General features: G+C 40.0%; 1 protein-coding gene across 1 annotated transcript in view; it reads left to right on the forward strand.

Annotated features, from left to right (window-relative positions):
* LOC110950874 (trichohyalin-like) overlaps positions 1 to 21,373 on the forward strand; it is a 96,348-nt gene that overhangs the window by 72,600 nt on the left and 2,375 nt on the right. The window contains exons 19-24 of the mRNA XM_051940456.1: positions 1,115 to 1,226; positions 11,425 to 11,534; positions 11,920 to 11,994; positions 12,955 to 13,048; positions 13,151 to 13,191; positions 19,367 to 19,469. Of these exons, the coding sequence (XP_051796416.1) occupies positions 1,115 to 1,226; positions 11,425 to 11,534; positions 11,920 to 11,994; positions 12,955 to 13,048; positions 13,151 to 13,191; positions 19,367 to 19,469 (535 nt within the window). The remainder of the gene's footprint in view (positions 1 to 1,114; positions 1,227 to 11,424; positions 11,535 to 11,919; positions 11,995 to 12,954; positions 13,049 to 13,150; positions 13,192 to 19,366; positions 19,470 to 21,373) is intronic.

Below are 21,373 nucleotides of genomic sequence, written 5' to 3' on the forward strand. Positions count from 1 at the left end.
TTTGAAAATTTACTGGATTTCTGTGTCTTCTTTAATATTAATCTTTATATTTGTGGTTGTCAGGAGGACAAAGCATGTTATCTGAAAAAATCACTTTGGGAACTGGGAAATTGTTATATACATTTTTAATAATTAATCAGGAAATACTTTTCAGACTAATGGATACTGAAAAAAAAAAAGAGAATCGACCAATTTGTGAATGTTTTAACACAATGGTTGATTAAGTGAAGTGTACAGCATAAACCTAATTTATAAAAAATGTTAAATGGGTTTAGATGGCTAAATGTGGGACTCTGTATTAAGATTTTTTTTTAAAAAATATATCTTTGGATGACTCAATTTTACACAAATGCCAATAAAAACTAATAGACAGATGCTGACTTTGTGGCCCTCTCCTGCATAGTCATTCTCTTTTTAACAGAAAAATCTATAATATGCTAACTTGTGATCACGGTCCCAAAAGTTTGGGCTGTAAAAGGCCCAAATACTTTTACTATTCATAAACTTGTAATTTCTCATTTTTATGATGGCTTTTAGAGGTGTGGGTCAAGAGTGGGGGTGGATTGTTTTGGTCTGTGTGTGTCTATATATATGTGTGTGGAGGGTTGGTGGGGGTGTTGAGGCTCAAGAGCGGCCGGAGCGAGGCTGTGGAGGGAGGTTTGTGGAAATGGTAATCATTTGTCGTATTGATTCCGCTGTAGCCAGGGCAGCCAGCACACACAAACTCACTCGCACGCATGTACACACACACTCGTATACACTAACTGACTCGCATGCGCACAGACGCACAGTTGCGTGGCAGGAATAGACCCCTTCATATTGATCCCCTTCACATTCCCTTAGCTCGGCTGCCACACACACAAACACAAACACACACACACGTTCATGGGCTTATGTTAAACACTAACAGATCTGGATTTTTAAGGAACTTAATAGTGGAGTTACACATTTGTGTTAGAGTTTGTTTTTAGGGGAAATCAATGGATATGAGTGCAAATTTGTATACAAAGACTGATCTGAATATAAAACATCATTCTAAGATGTTCTAAACTTTGACAAAAATGTATTTTTTTTAAATGAATTAGCTTTAATTTAGTGTTGTTTTTATGTGCAGGTCCATGGCTGCGAGGCTAGAGAAGGAGGTGACAGAGCTCAGGAGGAACCTTCAGCAGGCTGTCGATCAGAAGCTCAAGGCTGAGAGAGAGAAACAGGATGCACAAGACCAGGTAAATAAATACACACCAGACCTGAGTGACACAGCCTTGGCAAATAATTTGAAGTGTTTGCTTAAAACGATTTGGGGCAGGTGAGATGTTTGACACCTGCATGGTGAGAAGACTGCTCATTGTGATACAGAAAGATATACTAATATTAGATGAAATTTTGTAATCCTTTAGCTGGTGGTTTTTTTTTCCTTCTATTTGGCAGCAGGTCAGATATTTAAGCCAGGTTTACTGTACTACATAAACATGAATGCAAAGAGACATGATCCCCTCTCCTCTCCTCTCCTCTCCCCCCTTTTTTCGATTCCCTCCAAGGTCTCCCTTACCTTACCTTCCCTCCCTGCACCCCCCTTACCTTTTTGATGATTAGTGGCATATATCCGGTGCTAGAGCCCGGATTATCTTGTCCAAGAGAGGGAGGGGTGTATGCGAGACCTAAACCTAGCAAGGTGATTTGGAGCGTTAATTCCTGGGTGTAATATTCCCTGATATTCCCTAATGTTCTGGCTGGGAGCGGAGGGAGAATCTCAGGGGAGAGCGGTTGTCAGAGCTGAGCCGCGGCTGTACAAAGGCAGAATGGATAATTAAGGTTAAAGCCAGTATGGGGAAGTGATGTTCATTTAGATTTGACAAACTTTGAATTCAGTCGTAAGCTGCCTTGCACCGTGGTGCTCTCTCAGATCTTGATTTTGCATTTTGTTCCTTTAATTCTTAAAGTTTCTCCCTTTCTGTCTTCCAGGTTCTGCCTGCTTCTTTCACTCTCTGTTTTCCCACTCTAGTTTTTTCTAACCTTCTCTTTCTCACTCAAGCATTTCCCTGTCTTTTTCTCTCTTCACCTCTTTCTCTTTCCCTCGCTTTCTCCTCACCTCCTTTTTTTCACTCTGCCCTTGTGAATAATGCAACCCACATAGCGTAGCTCTCCTTTCTTTCTGTTTAGAACACCAGGGTTTGACAATTGTGATTGCCCAGGGCCAGTAAGACACCAGCTAAGGCCAGCTGATTGGTCAGTCAGTAGCCAGGCCTGTAGTCACGAAGAATTCTTCTTCTATTTCGCGATTGTTGAAAATCCTTTCATCTCCGCCTTTGCTGTGCGACGGGCCCTCTTTTCTCAGTTGTCTGTGATCAAAACTATTGCATGACATGTAGTAGATTGTCTGCCATGTCAGAGTATTGCAAGAAGTAGACATGGTAATAGCTACTAGTGCATAGATGATCAAAAATGAGAAATTAATGAAACAAATCTGGCTGTCCTTTATATTCAAAGCAACATTTGCTGACATTTGTGGTTTTAATTGTTTATATTGTTAAAGTCTTTCACAATATTACTTACATATAGTTCTGATATTGATATAATTTACCAAAAGGCAAAAATGCAAAATGTCACATGTAAAATTATGACTAGATTTTCAACAGAAGCCAGCCTTACTCTTATCATAATGTCTCATTGTCATGGCAAGAACAGTCCAGCAGTTTTCTCAGTCTTAAAGAATAAGCTTGATATTCCGAGAGGCAAGCTTCACCAAAAAATAGATTCCGCTCTCACATCTGTTCTGTAAATATGAAGCCGGAGACAGAATGTGGTTCACTCAGCTTAATATAAAAACTGCAATCCAGAAAACAGCAAGTCTCTGGTCAAATGCGCTGACCAACACCTCTGCAGCTTAAAACAGTACATCGCGTTGGTTTCATCTGTACAAAAACGTTGGTGTGAAAATGACTGGTTGTGCTCTCCTGGGGGCCGTGTGAAAGAAATTCTGCTGTTGCCTTTGGACAGAGCCAGGATTGCCGTTTCCCCTCTGTTTCCATACTTTATGCTAAGCTGAGCTAACAGGCTGCTGGCTCAAGCCTCATATTTAATAGATAGATAGATATGAAAGCAGTATTCATCTTTTCATCCAACTGTCACCAAGAAATTGAAAATTGAATGAGGGCATTACCCAAAAGTATTAATTCAAGGCGCTGATATTAGAGGTGGTTTGTAACAACAACTAGGACTGTCTAATTATTATGATAGTAAAGCAGATACCACAACTGTCAACTGATGTTAATGGACTGACAAGTTCAGAAACAGAATTCCTACCCAGCTTTTATTGCATTTGCACTTACAGTACCACAGTATCTGAGCAGGAGGTTTTGAAGTCCTTACAATACTGTTTTTAAATGCTTCAATCAATCAGCCTTTTGCTTTTTATTGTTTGGGTGTGAATTTGTGTACTGTTGCCTTTTTTCATACATCTTCACTGCCGGCTTCTGTACTTGCACACAATCCTTTACACTTCCCCTTTGCGTTCCTGCTATCCTCCATCATTTCAACAACAGATGAGCTTTTCACTGAATTTGACTCCAAACAGTGTTTAAACACCAGTGTGATGGCCGTTGTGACTATGACTCCTTCATTAGCTCCCAATCTCTGTTATTGACCAGCAGAAGATGAATTATCCGCTGGTGAAAAAAATCAAAGGGTTTGAAATGGTAAATGGTACACTACAGTGGCCTATAGAGGAAATCTATATTACAAATTGCCTTGGTGCACAGAAGCTGAACCTCAGATAGCTCTGTCTTTTTCTGTGTGTATGTCTCTGTATGCACAGTGTGTTCTATGTATGCGAGTGTTTGATTTGTGTGATATGTGGCTCCAGCAGTGTTTTCTGGGTTTGTTTAGTGTCTCCGTCCTAGTATGAAGGGAAGGCTTGCACACACACACAGACACACACAGATACATACACACACACACACACACACACACACACACACACACACACACACACACACACACACACACACACACACACACACACACACACACACACACACACACACACACACACAAATACATGCACATCTCACTCAGTCCTGTCCCTCTGCATGAGTCCAGTTCAAATACAAGTCATGATAAACATGCAGCATGTTTTTGCGACTGATCAGATCATCCTTCTCTCCTTTTCCCTCTGCCTCTCTCTCACTCCACCACACACACAATCATAGTCATTAGTGTGTTTACCTCAACTTCTTTTAGCTTGGAGTAAAAGATTTCAAACAGTTTTAATGAGAATTTTCAGAGAAGTTTTCAGATAGCTAAAGTTCATGAACATGTTTTCTTGTCCGTAAAGTTTTTTTTTAGTTGCCCAAGAATCTTTACAACTATTGATGTCGTCCTATAGAAATACAATTAGACAGTAGATTTTAATCACTCTGAGTCAGTGGGGAGTCTGCCTAGTGATTAGTCTGGTCCCTGGTTAAAATCTTTGAAAAAGATACTGAATCACAAAAACTCCAAGATCATTCGCAGTCGTTGGACATGGAGGTGGACAAAGCAAAAAGTCTTTCAGTTCTCTCTCTGCTTCATTTCCTTCAGCACTCAAGGAGTGGTAGACAGGGATTTAACTGCCTAATGTTGCTGTTATGTAGTCATTTCTCAGAAAGCTGCACTAAAGTACATCCTCACCTGGAAAAGCGCCTTTACACCATGCAATCACAGCAGTTGTGTAAGTTTATTGCATGTCACACTGTGCAGCATGGGCCCTATAAAACCATGGCGTCAATCTGTGTCAGATGCATGATATCATTTTCATTCATGTCAGATTATGTAATGTATATGGGATGAATCACTGGGCTACAATTTAAAGAAGAAAAAGCACACGATGTCACAAATATTATTTTTTCTTTTCTAAAAAAAAATGGTACATAAGACATGTTGCCTGGGCCACCGTATTCCGTCTCATTTGCAATCATGTTCTGAACAGTTGGTTTGTAGCGGTATTTGGTCTGTCACAACTTGGTCTGAATTTCTGTCGAAATTTTGCCCCAGGTTTCCAAAAGTTTCAATGTCTCACAATAAATTAGGACCATTTAGGATCTTCAACTACAGATTTTTACCACGTTTCCTTTATATTCCATTAATTACATCCCAGAATGCCCAAAATAGCACAATGTGAAAGGGCCCTAAGTGTTTTTATTTGGCTATGTGTGTGTATGTGTGCTTTTCAAGCATGAATGTGTAGTACTTTTAATTTTGGAGATGCTAGACAGAGTTGGTCTTTGGAACGGTCTTAGCTGTTCATTGATCTCACTCATTATACCTGATAGAAGCCTCAAACTGGGCCTAATTAGCTCAGAATGACCTGCACTAGATCACCATTTTCACATCTACACACACACACACACACACACACACACACACACACACACACACACACACACACACACACACACACACACACACACACACACACACACAGGTATGATGATGGTGAAATGAGGACAGACAAATGAAGCTCATTTGTTTAGTTGATGAATAAAGAGAGGTGCTCCAATTGTCTGACTGTTAAACCATGGAATGGACTTTGTATTTGTTCAGTGTGTGTGTGTGTGCATGTGTGTCCCATCACCATCCCGCACAGCTCATTAAGCTACAGTGCTGTAATTCATTTGAGAGCTGGGACGGACAGTCGAGCAGACAAACTAACCATGTTTTTCCTCATGTTGTCTTTATAACTTTCTGTGTCCTTCTTAGCTGCCACACACTATCTTTCTTCATCAAAGCCGGTTGTACGTCTGTATTCCTGTGCACTGAAGCAGATGCAGGAACTCAATTCCAAACCATGAAAAGTTCCTGTATGCAAAGGTTCATGGCAGTTGCATTCGACAAGATAAATTTAATTTCACACAGAAAGGAAGAGGATGAGAGGAACTATGAAACAGGGTTAGTGAAAGGTTGTTTTTCTCTCTTCTGTGTTGCATTTCATTTTGTTTTCCAGGTATAATTTTGTATTAGCTTTGTGCTACAAGACCTTTTGTTATTTAATTGCTCAGAGTGTTTATTTGCCTTGTTTGGTTTTTTTTTTCATTCCAAAGCAGATTCTAATCAGTCAAGAAGGACTCCTCACTTTATGTACCTGTGTGTTTGTGACCTTGGTCAAGGTTTTCAACAAACTGTGGAAATAAGTTTTGCAATTCACATCTCATTTAACAGTGTCTAATTTATAAACGTAAGCAAGAATGCTATGATGATAATTATTCAAGGTTAACATCTAATTATCTCACCCTCATTTCAGGTTCTGCTTGATTAAAAAGCTCTTCACAGATTCCAAGTGTTGCCTCAAATTATTCTATTCAAAGCCACTCTCAATCTCAGGACTAAAGAATAAGTTAGCTTGAATTGATATGATGACTGATTTTTTTTTTTTTTTCTAAATGATGAAGGTATGTCTCTTTTTCAGTTCAACGTTTTGCAGCAGTACCAATTTTTCTGACAAATGTCCCGTCTCACATGAATGTTCATGTCCCAGAGAACATGTAAGGTTATAACATGAGGCTTGCTGATAACCCATAATTACTGAGTTTTTAGCTGTTCCACTGAAGTGAGAGCCTCTGAAAGGAGATTGGCCTTGGCACATTTTTATTTATTTATTTTGTCTGTGTGTTCCCTACAAATCCACCATGTAGGAGAAACTAATCAATTATATATAAATGCCTTGCACCTCTACATATTCCCTCATTTTTCAAAACATTAGCTTGCTGAAACAGTTTTGGAAAGCAATGCACATGCCTTATGTTGCTGTTATTTAACACAAGCTTGGTGGTGTCTTTTTTCCCCTCAAACTCTTGCTGCATCAGCTCATCACTAAACAATACAACAACAATTCAGTCCTAAAATTGTTCTTTTGTGTTGCCGCTGTCCACCTGGACAACTGAACATCAGCCAGCATCCCGAATGGGAATCCCACAAATCCAAAACGCATTCATACCTTTCTGTTGTTTGAGATTTTCAACAAATACCACACTCTTGGAAGCTGCAGCACAATATTTGCATCTTTTCTTCAGTGATCCTGCTGCACTACTTCACACTGAAGAATAAGCTAATCTTGGTTTATGGAGGATCTTTGGAATACAAAGAATGAAACTGAGTTATTTCCAAGACTGGATGCTGTTTGATACTATACTACTGCTGATGCATTAACTGGGTTTTGCACTTTTTTGTAGACCTGTTTTATACCATTTGCTGAATAGATTGAAAGCATATCTGCTACTATTTATGGGGGGGACTTCATCTAGCTATGAAGTGTTCGAGAAACTTCTGTCAAGGCTGGTAATGTAGCTGTGCTCATGCAGGCTAGATGCAAGATAGGGGATTTCAGTAATGGCAGCCACTGATAAACAACCCAGCAGCATGCGTAGGAGAGTGTGTGATGAGAGGAAAAGGAGTCAGGCCATGCAGCAGCAGCAGACGAAGGTAATTAAAGAAGCCATCATCAGCATCATTAATATGCTAGATCTGCTGTGGCCCACTGACTAGTCTAATGGAGACCATGTCATCATCGTCACCATTAGAGAGAGTGAGACACACACAAACACACGCACACACTGTCTTAATGTTGGGTCACGCCATGATTACCACCATTAAGCCCAGAGTGAGAAGGCCTGCTTAGGAAGCTTCATTCTCTTTAGCCATCATGCATGCACATGCACGCATACAGTACACACGCACACACGCTTGTAGATCTTTAATTCAGACCATGTGAGGGATAAGTATGCATATTTAAGTGATGTCAGGCCTGTTGGGTCTTTTAATTAGACAGAATGAATGAATGTTTTATAAAAACGTGTTTAACAATAAATGTGTTCATTAATTTGATGAGAGGATGTGCTCTGATGAGCTGAGTGGAACAGAGTAATGGCTCGTATTCAGCTCTGGCGGTTTGATGGTGGGAGAAGCAACAACTAGGCTATCTGTTTCTGATTTTAAACTCATTTTCATGTTCCTCTCTTTACCCAGAAAAGTCAGCTCTGAATTATGTTTATGCCACGACCTTGGATGGTTTGGTCTTTTTTAATGAAAATGCACTTTTGTCCTGTACAGCGAATGTGCAATGTGATACCAGTCCACAGCTCCACGGAGAATAGAAAAGATGGAAAATCCATTAACTGCAAAAGTCCCCACTATCATTTTCTTTTTCTCTTCTGTCTGCAGGTACGCTTTATGGTTTGTCATGAGAGTTCATTCAGATGTATAAGTTCAGAAAGGAAAAAAAAAAAACTCTGAATCCACAAAGTCCATCTTGTATCTATTGGCAATGAAGTGTGCGGGCTGTGGACTGGACAACTCAGCCTTGTTTTGATAGAATAAATCGAAATGATAAATACTGGTGCAGCAGCTGTAAAGATTCCAAATCGTTCACCATCACCGCAGCAGTCGACTCATATTCTGTAGCATACACCTGAGAGGACAAGTGGTATCACCAAACTTGGTTATAAATGCATTTTGTTGCCCCTTTTAGCCCCCATCATCTACTAAAATATTTGTGCAACAAAACCAATCTAAATGTTAAGCAGGTGTGCTACTTTACTCCTCCCCCCTCTCGCAATCGCACCTTCTTGTCCTTTTCCCTTTTTCTCTAAATGTCCCTCCCTCTCTCTCACACACACACTCTCCCCCTCTTTCTCACACACCCTTTCACTGCCTCCCTTGACACTGGTGGAAACAGAGTGATGATGTGTAATTTAGTCCTAATCACAACATCAGACTTGTGTTGCGATTTACATCCCTCCACCAGCCGAGCCAGTCAGACAGTCAGGAGGGAAATGTTAATGTGAGACCACAGGTAATTACTGTCATTACAGCATGCCACAGATTCTGCCAGTGTGCATGTGCGTCCGTGCGTGCGTGTGTGTCCTTGTGGAGGTGTTGTGTGTGTGTTTTCTGAGCTTTTGAATGTTTTGGTTTGATATTTTTGTGTATGTAATTAATATTGGCTTATTAATACATGGTTTTGGCCATTAAGCCCTCAGCAGAACTTCCTCCTCATGAAGAGGTGTCAATGCGCGAGGCAATCCAGAAATAAAATCGCAAACAACAGGGGATCCACAATATTTATTCCATTGTTGATAAATGTAATTACGATTGATGCCCTGACTCAGTTTATTCTTCAAAATTGAATGATTTGCTTGATGTAATTTCATCGTTCTCACATTCTTTCTTCGCTCTGTTTGTTGAAATGCAACCCTTCCCTAATCCAAATGTAATTAAAAAAAGTGTAATTTGTCATCGTGTTATAACATTTGAATTATTGATTATGTGACACTGCTATATTCACAGCTTCCTTTCACACCTATTCATTCATTTGTGTTGAAGGATCACTCTTTACTTGAACTTCAGCAACATTATTTTACATTATTCTGAAAACTGTTTGGATTCTCAAGTCACACATCTGCCAGTATGGTCAGGATATGAATGAGGTAGATTTTTGGAAGGGCACAGGGGATAGTCCACCTCAATATTTAGAACAACTGTGTTTTAAAATTCTCATATGGTACCTGAATTTTACATGAATAAAGACATTTCTACCACAAATTGATGCAGGAAAAGCACAAATTGGTGCATAAAAATTCACCAGAATGCGGGAAATGAAGTGTTTGACGCTTCAAATTTCCTGGGGGAGGATTCCGGACCCCCTGCGTAATGTGTTACCCCAATATTTAAATGAAACCAATGCCCATGGTGCCAGACACCAGAATACTTGTATAAAATTGGTTCATTTAGCAGCATTTTTCATGTTGTGCCGACTCCAAAACCATTTGATGCTGCATGAGATTTTTCACCTCCCATTTTGCTGCAAAAGAACACAAGCAAAACCTGATGTGTGTCAGTTGTACATGTTTCTGTCACAGTATATGTAGCAAAATTTAGCAGCTTTTTTAATCACCTTGCATGCACTTTGCATGGCAGCTCTGCCACCATTGGATTGTGATCTTCTGTGTTAATGCGGGAATGAAAGACACATTACAAAGTGCTTTATAGAATGGTCTACCCACCATAGAAGTGTGGATCATTTACTATTAAGGACTGATATATATTCTAAAGCTGCATTAAACCTTAAAAAAATTTGACCAAAGACAACTAAAAGCTTATTGTTTGAACTTCAACATAGAAGACATGCACAAGCAGTAGTGCTGTAGCCTATTTCCCAGCATTAGAATAATATAAAGACGCACTAGTCGGTCAACAAAATCAGCAAAGCAATGCTAAGTTACCAGATTTATAGATTATTCATCTTTTTAAACTTGATAATTCCTCCTCTTTCCTTTTAGTTGCTCATCCTCTGTGCTGTTACGTTCCCCTGAAGCCATGTGATATTAAGAAGACATTTTTTTGTCACTTATATTTTTTTATTGAGCTCTGCATCAACCAAATTGTATTATCTCTGTTACATTTAACTCTGTGGTGTTTTCCTAGATACACATCAGCAAGAAAATATTTTGCTATCCATATAATATTCAAAATACACATCCAGACGTGCACACACATGCACACCGTACATGATTCATCTCACACCAGCAGTTGATATTTTGACATTTTAGGTTAATCATTTGACATTTTTATATACTTAAATCGTGGCCCACTTATTGGAAACTTTTTCTGTTTGCCGAAGTCTTTGTGGGAAGATGGTATGGCATATCAAGGTGTTTCTATGGCGATAAGGGTAATATGTCAGGGTCCCCAGAGTTTAGGCCTGGAAAGGTCCTGACTGATAAGCAGAATGAAAAAGTCAGCAGTTTGGTCAGTGCCATCCAGTCCCTGTTTTCACCCCACATCCAGCTTTTCCTTTCTCCAATCTTGTCTTCCGTCTGCTTCTGCTCTCCCCCATCCTCCATCTTTCCTTCTTCCTGCTTAATACCTCACCTTGCTATTTATACCTGTGTCTGCAAATGCCATCTCTTTCATCCCCCATTATTCTCCATTTACCTAATTTTTTCCTCTTGTGTTGCTATTATGTTCTATTTTTGACATTTATTTTCACCTTTTCTTCGCTTCCCCTCTATTAGAGCATCATTCATGCTTTTTTTTTCACCTTTCTTTAATCACACCTTTGACCCCCTCCACCCATTTATACTGAGCATGATGTGTGTGTGTGTCTCTGTGTGTGTGTGACTGAGAGAGAGACTTGGAATCCATGTAAATGTGTAAAAAAAAAGAACAATGTTAATGTTTTTCTTGATAAAGAACTATGTCGGATGGAGTGAACATGGTTCTTTTGTGGGCCTGTTGTTGTATTTCACTATTCTAATCTGTAAACAGAGAAAATGGTTGTATTTACAGTAAGTAAATGTCTAATTATAGAGGAAACCTGAAAAATCAGCACTCATAACTTTGAATAGTTGCCATTTGTAATAAAGCTGATCAATCCTTCACTATGTATTACAGGTGAAATCCCTTCGGTCAGAGCTGGAAGGAACTCGGTCTGATAATCTAAACCTTCGCCATGAGAGCCAGCTGGTCATGACCAATGTCAGCCTTTGGATCACTGAACAAAAGTATGATTGCATGACCGTCATGATGTCGTTTTGTTTGTTTTATTCATTCATTTGCTTATAAGGAATTCAGAAATGAGGTAATTAAGGCAAGCAAGCTGTCAGTGTCACCTTCTATTGTTGGTGTCGTGTATGTATTTGTAAGTAGTGTTACTCTTCTATGGGGTCAAAAGCTACAAAATAAGTCTAAGAACCACCACATTACTACAAATACATGTAAACACACAAATGCGAAACACTTCAAAAATGTATTTCATTTTAATGTCTGTTTTTCTCTAAATGTCTTTTTCTCTTGCAAACCACAGCAGGGACTAAGCTAAAAGCTGTTCTTCATTAATGTCTTACTTTGTGTTTCGTTATATTTCAGAAATTTGTGTTTCCCTTTCAGGGCCTCTAATGAGAGCCTCGCTGCCCAGATGAAGGCCCAGAACAAGGTGCTGCTCATCGTCACCGAAGAGAAAGAGTAAGTATATCTGGCAGAGTGGTAGTTTTTTTTTCAACAGAATTTGTTTGTTGCAGTGAGTCAGTCTCTCTTAACTTGTGCTTCAACCCTGGATATTTTTCTTTTTTTATGAAGAAATCTGAGTAAATATGTAAGAAAAGCAGAGAAGACACTGTATGTCTTTGTGTGTGCACGTGTTGGAGTGATTCAGGTGGACTCTCTGACATACTCGTACCTGACAGTCTTTCTGCATCATCGTGACTCACACACACACGTATACACACAGACATGGGCGTGACATTTTCCTCTTACCAGAGATCAAAGCAGTCTAGCCATCTTCTCTTATCCCACCCCCCTACAGTGCCATACGTCCCTCATCCCCACACCATAACTGTCTATGTGTCTGCTACTTCCTCCATCTCAACATACACTGAGTGTGTGTAGGATAGGTTTTTTTTGATGTTTTGTGCTATGGAAGCATGTAGCAGCAAATGTAACAGACTTCATGCACTTGGTACACATGGACTGAGTGAAATTATCTCATTGAACGGTTCCTCTACAGCACCTGCCCTAGAAATTCCATAAATGGGAAACGTCTACTCCCTCTTCCATAAATAAAACTATTTGAGAATTTGTGGCATAACGAAGTACTGAAATAAATATCCACAAAGGTAAGTGATAAATCGCTGTGGAAAAAGCATTTCGTTCTAACAGGCTATGATACTGCATGTGTGTGTGTGTGTGTGTGTGTGTGTGTGTGTGTGTGTTTGTGTGTCAGAGATAATGTCTCAGCTGCTAGTTAAAGGCTGCTCTGGAAAGAAGGGAAATACAGACAGCACTGCTGTTGTGTGGCCGAATATTCTGTCTGCCATGTTAACAAGAGTCTCTTGATGATAATAGGTGTCTGTCGTTCTCTCCGTCTGCCTCTCCATGTATATTTGTCTGTTTAACTCTGCCTCTGCGTCTCCCTCCCTTTGTCAGACATCTTCAGGAGGCTAATGACACACTAAAGGCAGAGGTAAAGAGACTGAAAGAAGTGGCGGATGAGAAGGAGAGGGACATGGAACGCTTCAAGGTGAACAAGTGCAGAGTGGAAAAGCGATGAACTACAAATAGGGAGAGACAAAAGAGAGTCGATCACAAACAGGTTTGTTTTTCATCTTCTAATTGTTTGCAGGCCCAGATCCGAGACCGGGGCATCCGGCAAGACGGGAAAACGTGAGTCATCTGCATGTGTGTGTCTGAGCGCGTGTGACCATACATTTAATCACATACATTTGTGCGCTTTCACCAGCTGATCAAAGTTTAGCATTCACATCCAACAAAAGCATTGCCCACCATGTTTCGCTCTTTCACACACAATCTAGCTCGAACAAAGCTGATGATGATAATAACAGCAGGAGTGCCAAGTTGTGAATGAAACACCCCGTGGGCCTGGCCACCTGTGCGTACATGCATGCATGCGTGTGTGTGTGCATGTGTGTCTTCTTCACTATGAATACGTTATTCAAGCTGGGCCTTTAACAGTGATTACACTCCAATCAAGTGCCCATCCTCTCCTGCTTGCCACCCCCATGGCTGTCAAATAGCATTCATCAATAGAGAAAAGATATATTTATTATGTTCATTAAGGCAATGAAAATGAATGTGGCACAGATGGGATTGGGTGTAGAATGGAGTGAGAAAGGAGAGGGAGAGGGTGTTTGTGGGGGCACCTGCCTGCAGCAGTACTCTCCATACCCCCAGTGTTACCCCCTAAGGTATCCCTCATTAACAACTCCCTCCCCCCCGCACTAACCTCACCCCGTTTTACACGTGCACATGCTCTCGTTGCACCCCTCCCCTAACGAACCACCAGACTTTGTTTCCAAAATGGATCAGATTTGTTTTGACTGGGGTAGGTTTCCATTGCTATTCAAAGCTGTCAGTCATTTTAATGATATCATTAAGGGGCCGCGACAGAAAGATGAATCGCTTTTCTTTGTCTTTCCCTCATAATTGCGAATGAGCAAGAGAGAGAGGGAGAGAGAGGCAGTTCATATAGATGTATGCATAAGAGAGGTTTTGATTGAGCGAATATAATAACATGGAACGAGATAAAAACAGTGAATGAAAGCCTCTTCCATAGTGTCTCCCCATCCATTCTCTCTTCTTCCTTTTTTCTCTCCCCCCTTCTTTATTATGTGGATTCCTAATTTATTTTATTTCATTATTATCAACCCCTCCTCCCCGACCCACACACCTATCCAAAATGCCATATGTATGAAAATCATACATCTATAAGGCAACAGATATGTCATGATATCTGCATGGCACCCATATACATTAAGTGTATAAATCTCATTACTGGTGGCAAAGGGGATATATTAACAGCGTCTCTGTCGCTATCACTGACAGCAATCAACACTGTGTGAAGGTTTTGTCATTAGATATGCCTTTATTAAAGAAATTTACTATGATTAGCTCCCCAATGGTCCGAAGCAGCTTGACTGTGAAGGCTTCACAAATGGAATTTTGTAGAAATAAAGCCCACACAAAGGTGAGGAATGAAGAGGATAGAAACTTCATTAGATATATTGGTAAACTGCAGTCTTTGTAAAGTTTCAAAAGTTGGTTTAGGAACAAAATAAATGCCTTGTACCAAGGATGGCTTTTACCGATTGAATCAAAACTAGTATTGTTGGATTTGTTTGCAGCTGCTGTCATCTTCTGACAGTTGTAAGACCTCTTATAACAATGTTGCTGCAGCTTAGAGCAACTACATGTGAGAAAACAAAGTCACCAAAAGATCCATTTAGCACTTTACGGATAAGGGAATATCCACATGTCAGCCACCTTGAAGATAAAATTGTTGCCTACACAGATAGGACAACTGAGTTGAATGAGATTTCAAGCGCACAGACACAGTAAGAGCTTTTTTAATAAAGTGCAGCACCTAATGTTTCAACAGGGAGCATGTCTTCATAAAGGTAAAAATTTAACGATGACTTTGTGTTCTAGTTCACATCTTTCAAAAATCCATTTAGCTGCTTCCATAATCCTGCTCAGCAGCTGAAGTTGCCCAGTTGTCACTGAATTGTAGCTGATCAAATATACATTTTTCCAAAGCACTTTAAGGATTTCTTGTCCATGTTGGCTTAAAAGCTGAGGTACAAAGTTCATTCTTCTACTTTAGACAGAGTCGTTTAAAAAAATAGCTGATGGCAGGGATGTGGTTCAGCAAGCAAAGCAGATCATCCACTAATCCCAGAGTTCATAGTGTTGTCCCTCGTCCCTGGTGTTCATAATGGCGACCTCTCCAAGCAATCTGAAGAAGAATCTGGTCTGGGAATTTGGTCAGAACCAATGTTGAGCCCAGATTATTTGGTAAAGTAAGGAGTTTACATATCCTTTCATAAACTTCCTGAACTGCTTCCAGACGCATCAGGTCCACCTTGACATTTATAAGTTTAAAATTGGAATGGGTACCATTGCCAAACAATGCTAAAAAGTTCAGCGAGAACTCGCGCCAAAACGATTTCGGAACGAGATTTGCTTTCTCGCGTCCTGAGATTTGGATACAGACCACAACAAAGAGCGATCGCCAGGTAATGTGGAGGTTTTCGTTCACTTCTTATCTCTAGTATATTGTGGGACACTCACTGAGACTATCTGAGTCGGTCAGTGTGGGGCAAAAGCACGTCAGGGCAGACTTTGACGCGGGGGGGCCAGCTGCCCCATACTTTTCACTAGCCGAGCTGCTACCTGAGCTGCTAAGCTGCCTGCCTGGCTAAATACTGGAGCTATGTTGAAAATTCATTTCTCCATCACTCACATGTATGAAATGACATATATAAACAGACCCCAGGTTGAAAAAAAACAAAGTTCCCCTTTAAGCCTGATGTTAGCTACAGATATTTAAACCAATCTAATATGCAACTCTCACAAATAATAATAGACAACCATTGTGACCACATCTTCCGTTTTCTTATCCAGACTTGTTTAGCACTTTGCTTTTGTTTTGTTTTTTCTAACTGCAAATTCTTACTGAGATCACGTGAGGTAACACACTGCATCCTGATTGCTTCCTCGAGCGTGAAAATCTTAATAATGCCCTGAAGTGTGTGACGCACCATGATAGTATATGCATGTTTGAGATTAGAGAAAAGAAAATCTGGGAAGTTTCTCTTCACGTGCATGATGAGAGCCAATTTCAAAATCTGCTGGGATTTTAAAACTCCTGTAGTGTTAACCCGGCACAAGTTAAGTGTCGTTTTACACAGTGTGCAGGCCAATGTTTGCTTGGCAGCTCAGCTGCTGTTGGTGTGTGAATGTGAATGGATGAATGAGAGCCAGTTGTAAAACCCGTTGTTCATTAAGGAAGAAAAAAAGCGCTCTACATATTAAGTCCCCAAGCTACAAAACAAAGATGGCAGTTGTTATGTTAATATATTGCACTGGTAATACAAAAGACGAAACCATAAAAGAATTTCTCGCCTTAATAGCTAAAATGTGTTGTAATCCTAATTGCACAATAAAAGCACTATCTGGACCATCTTGGTATCAATTAGCAACCCCATTAAAACCTCACAGATCTTGGTCATGTTATCCAATGAGTCTAGCACCTCTCTAAGGTGTTATATGTAGCATGGTGTGTTTAAATGCTCCTTGCCCTTTCTTTCCCTCCTTGTACTTTCTCTAGAAATGTTTAATGTGAGGAGCAAGATCAGGATAAACTCAGACTATTCCATACAAAAAAAGATTCCTGTAAAACAATATATATCATGAATTGTTTTAAAATTCAAATGGCATGCAATACAACAAGGAGAAAATTCAAATGTCTTACAAACAGTGATACTAAAGAATCAAAATAATTTAAAAATGGATAAAGAATGTTCACTCTTGACCTCACCTACATGAAATGATATCTGAAAATACCAGTAGACATTGAAATTCACTGAGTAGTGGAAGCAGAAATTGATGCTGTTTGCTTCTGGCAGCACTGACTCAGTGACTGTCTGACACAGCCCATCTGGGGGAAGCGCTCATACAGCATCAAGCTTCATCAGTCGCACCACTAACGATGTGCTTCCAATTAAGAGCACCCAGTGATCACAGCAGAGGATTTGTACAAACACAGACAACTAAAGTGACAGAAAAACAGAAAGCGGTGATAAGACGGAGACTGTAAGAGGAGAGTCAAGCCTTGCATAAAATTTACAGCAACATGAGAGCAGTAAATAAGAAAGATGAGTGAGATTGGAGCAGGAGAGGAGCCATGTAGTTTATTGCCTGGTTTAGAGAGCATGGCCGCTTGGCTTTGACACTAATGACTGTAATTATACACACACTGATTGGGTTAGGCCGCTAATTACACACATCCGTGTTTGCATGTAAACACAGGAACACATGTTTACACAGGCGTCATGCCAAGCGCTCAGCGCATCGCTGCTTTCTCACATCGAGTGCATAAATCTCACACAGTTGTCTCTGCGGCAGTGATGATTCATGATCTGCTGAAGACCACATTACCATCTAGGAAAGAGTTTAAATCATATGAAGAATCTCTGTAGATGTGGCGCTTTGGATTTTATGGAGTTAGCTTGTGCTTAAAGTTTATGCCTCCTGTTTTTCCTTCACTGCAGCAGTGGAAACTCGTGGAACTCATCCTTTAAATGGCATTTACAATTTGAGAGATCAAAGGAAATTTCAGCATTCCTCTTATTAATGTTCTTTGTGTCATCATTATAGTGTGAAATTAAAAGATCTGCAAGGGTCAGTAGCAATTATGTTCAGTTTATAAATGTAATTTTCAGGAAATTAGATTTCTTTAAAAAAATGCTTACATTGGCCAGGATAAATTAGTTAGTTAGCTAATAGGCTGTGATTCCGATTATGTTCTGTCAGCTGGAATATGTATGGAGTTTTTAAATATATATATATGTTCAGTCTGTACAACATATTTGGGCAAACAAATCCAAAATATGCATATTCTCTGGATATAACCACATATTTGTTTCAATGTTTATTATGTATTTATGATTCAAATAGTTATTGATTAGTGACAGATTTTGCTAATTAGTCACTGGATCTTTTCATTGACTGCAATTGCACTTTCGGACTCCACTGCTGTTTTTTTTTCAGCTTTTGTTTCAAAAATAGTTTTGTTCAGTGATTTTGTCCTGTGCTATAGCTCAAGGTTGCGTTGTTGTCCACACAAAGTAACCAAATAAATGACTCAAAAATCAATCAGGAATCAACAAAAAGATTGTTGGTACAGAATGCTGCGGAGCCTATTTATATGAAGTTCTGATGATCACTGTCCTTTTTGTTGTTGTTGTGTTTAGTTGAGGTTTATCATAGATGACTGCAAATTCATGGGAGCTGAACTGCTTTACTAATGAATCTCATAAACTTTTTAGACAAGACATGTCGGTTCACATATTAGCGTCTCTCTCAAGTGTCTTCTCAGATGCTAAATGTTTTAACTTGCAGCTAATAAGGCCAAAAGTTTAAGAGCGTGTGTTTGCATGCATGCGTGTGCGTGTGTGTGCCTCTACAGGAACAATGATGCCATTTATTAGTGTTTCGATGAGCGCATGCATCTTCTCAACTGAAGCAAAACGGGACTGTCTTCCCATCCGCTGCTCTGATAGAAAATCCCAGCTTGCTCTTTTACAAGAAAATTAACATTGGGGAGGTACAGTGGTACTTTAATGGGCTAAGAAGTCTTCAATAAAGTATTTAGAAGGTTTTTTCCGAATGCTAACTGGACAGGTTCACTGGGGCATGAAAGAAAGAGCGTAAAGCGGGGGCAGCAAGCTCTTCAGCCCGTACAGAGCACCATTATCCACCGTCGTTAATTTAATAGACATTCCTTGCTCAGCCCTGGGTCTGAAGATAGGAGACCCTAACATTTGTTTGTCATTTCCCAAAACGGTTTTAATAAACAGTTAAAATCTTAAATGGCTTCTTGTACTCTTAATGTTCCCTGGCTGCGCTTGCGTTTGTTTTGTTTTGTTTTGGTTGGATTTTTTTTTTTTTCTGTTTTATATGCACTTTCTTATATAATTTAATGATTTCTGGAACCCATTTGCTCACCCATCTTTGAGTTTAGTAATAAGTTATAATGAAGATGGTTATAATGAAGATGATGTACGCCAACTTCTTTATGCCCCAGATTTTCGAGGACATTGGATTGAAACTGTTTTGTGAGGCAAGTGCATATCATTGTGAAAAAAAAAAATAGGTGGAAGCAAGTGTAAACGACACATGAAGTCAGTTTCAAGCAGAAGCCGGAAAGTAAGGTTTTTATTATTCTCTTTTCTTAAACTGCTACGAAAAGGTGCTTTAAAGGCTTTGAAGGTAATTTCTCCTGTGTTTGTTCCTGCGTGTGCGTACATTTGTGTTACAGCATGGAAAGGAAGGGCTGTGTTGCTCTAAACCTCAGCAAAATCGAGGACCTGCAGACCAGACTGCAAGGCAACCTGGAGGCCATCGGAATGCTAAATCAACAAGTAAGAGCTCGTGCACGCCCGCACACATACATGCACGCACACGCACTCCAGGTCCTGACAGTCCTTTTACCCGACAGATACAAATACACACCCACACACCAGCCCACCTGCTGTTGAGCTCACACAGAAGAGGAAGCTTTCATGCGTCCAACTTCAAACGCACACATGCGCACTTACACAGAGGCGCACGCAGACATCCATTTCCTCTTCCTACGATAAAAGTGAAAAAGTCGGCAGCGGGGTGGGGGTGTGTGTGTGTGGTGTGGGGAAGGGGGGACAAATCGTATCGGGAAAAAGCAGTGACGTTTCTTTCCACTGGTAAATGATTTCCCTTTCATGAAACTGAGAGAGAGATGTATATCAATACAGCCGAGCTGATCTCTCCATGACAGCATAGGGAAATGGCCTGCTGTGATAAAACAATGTGGGGGAAAAAACACAGAGGAATATTCTCGGGAAATGCTGACATTTTTTACTGTGTTGAACTTCACAAGAGTCAACAAATCACCAAAGGAGAGACGAATCAAAAGTACTCCTCAGCCCCCTCAGTTCTCCAAAAACTCCAGGGCCTAGGGAACGGCTCACCCGACTTTTGTTAGTTTGCCAAGTGGCCCGCTGATTGACGGGCTACGACGAAAGCTGGTACTTGTTGAAGTTTTAATGTAGTGTTGTTTCAGTGAAAAGCATATGACATTAGCAGCGGGTTTGAGACAAAAGAAGCGCAGAGCAGAGGAAGAGACAGACAGAAAGAGAGAGGTGTTGTTTAACAGGTCAGGTGTGTAATAGCACCTCTTAATCTCCAGTGTGAATCATTACACACATCGATCCAACACGGACAATCTACTCTCACACAAACATACAAGCAGATGGGAAAGGATAGGATACAAACACTCTGTGTCCACAGGGCGCAAACACTTGCACGCATTTATGTACACACATGAGAACGTAGAGAAATCAGTAAAGAAGTTGAATGGAATGACTCAGATTACTCTATGTGAAAGGTGTTGGGTTATATATCAGATCTGTGTCTTGTTTACTCACAGACCGGATTAGTGCTATCTCACACACTTTCAACCCACATGCATGATTTCCCTCCAGCTGTCAAGCTGATTTCATGCAAACTTCTGAAATGTCACACAAAATTAACTGAGATGAAGATGAACATCAGAGGAAAAAAATTGACGTTCTTTCAAGACTTGATGAGTGTTTGGTTATTGTTCTTCTGCTAATGTCCAGGTTGCTTTGTGCAAAGATGAAAAACATGTTTGCATGGAAGCAGACTATATTCACCCTCAGCTACAAGATGGGCTGGTGTGTCCAATATTTCCAAAGCTTCTTTTGCTGCTTTTGATTCAAGTAGGAAGATGATTTATTTAAAATGAAGCATTCAAAATGCCCAAATTTAAATTTACTCAAAGTTTGCGGTCCCTAATTAGCTTTTCTGGCTCAGTAATTTTCATAATTTGCAATAAAACACTTAAATGGAAACTGAGCAATACAAATGAAAGAGTAGAAACACACTCAAGCAGCAGCATTAAGAACACCCCCCTCTGTGTCTTTCTGTCGGCCTGTTTCTTTCACCCTCCACTTATACACATCTTTTTCATCCAAACATATGCACACCAATTCAACCCGCAGTATGTGAAGGTTGAGGAGACAAGCTGTGATTTTTAATTTCACCCCCCTCCCTTGCAATTAGAAAAGCATCCAGAGCCACCAAAGACGAGGAAAATTAAACAGGTCCCCTTGAATATACAGTTAATTATAGATGTCACCCTCAGTGTTTTCATGTGGAAATTCTATTGCTTTTGGCGTAACATAAAATGATGAACACATTGCAGGATGTTTGCCTGTTGAAGCTAAATACTTTTTAAGCATCTTATGATAGTCTTGACACATTGACA

The sequence above is a fragment of the Acanthochromis polyacanthus genome, chromosome 20 (assembly GCF_021347895.1).
Source record: "Acanthochromis polyacanthus isolate Apoly-LR-REF ecotype Palm Island chromosome 20, KAUST_Apoly_ChrSc, whole genome shotgun sequence".
Classification (NCBI taxonomy): Eukaryota; Metazoa; Chordata; class Actinopteri; family Pomacentridae; genus Acanthochromis; species Acanthochromis polyacanthus.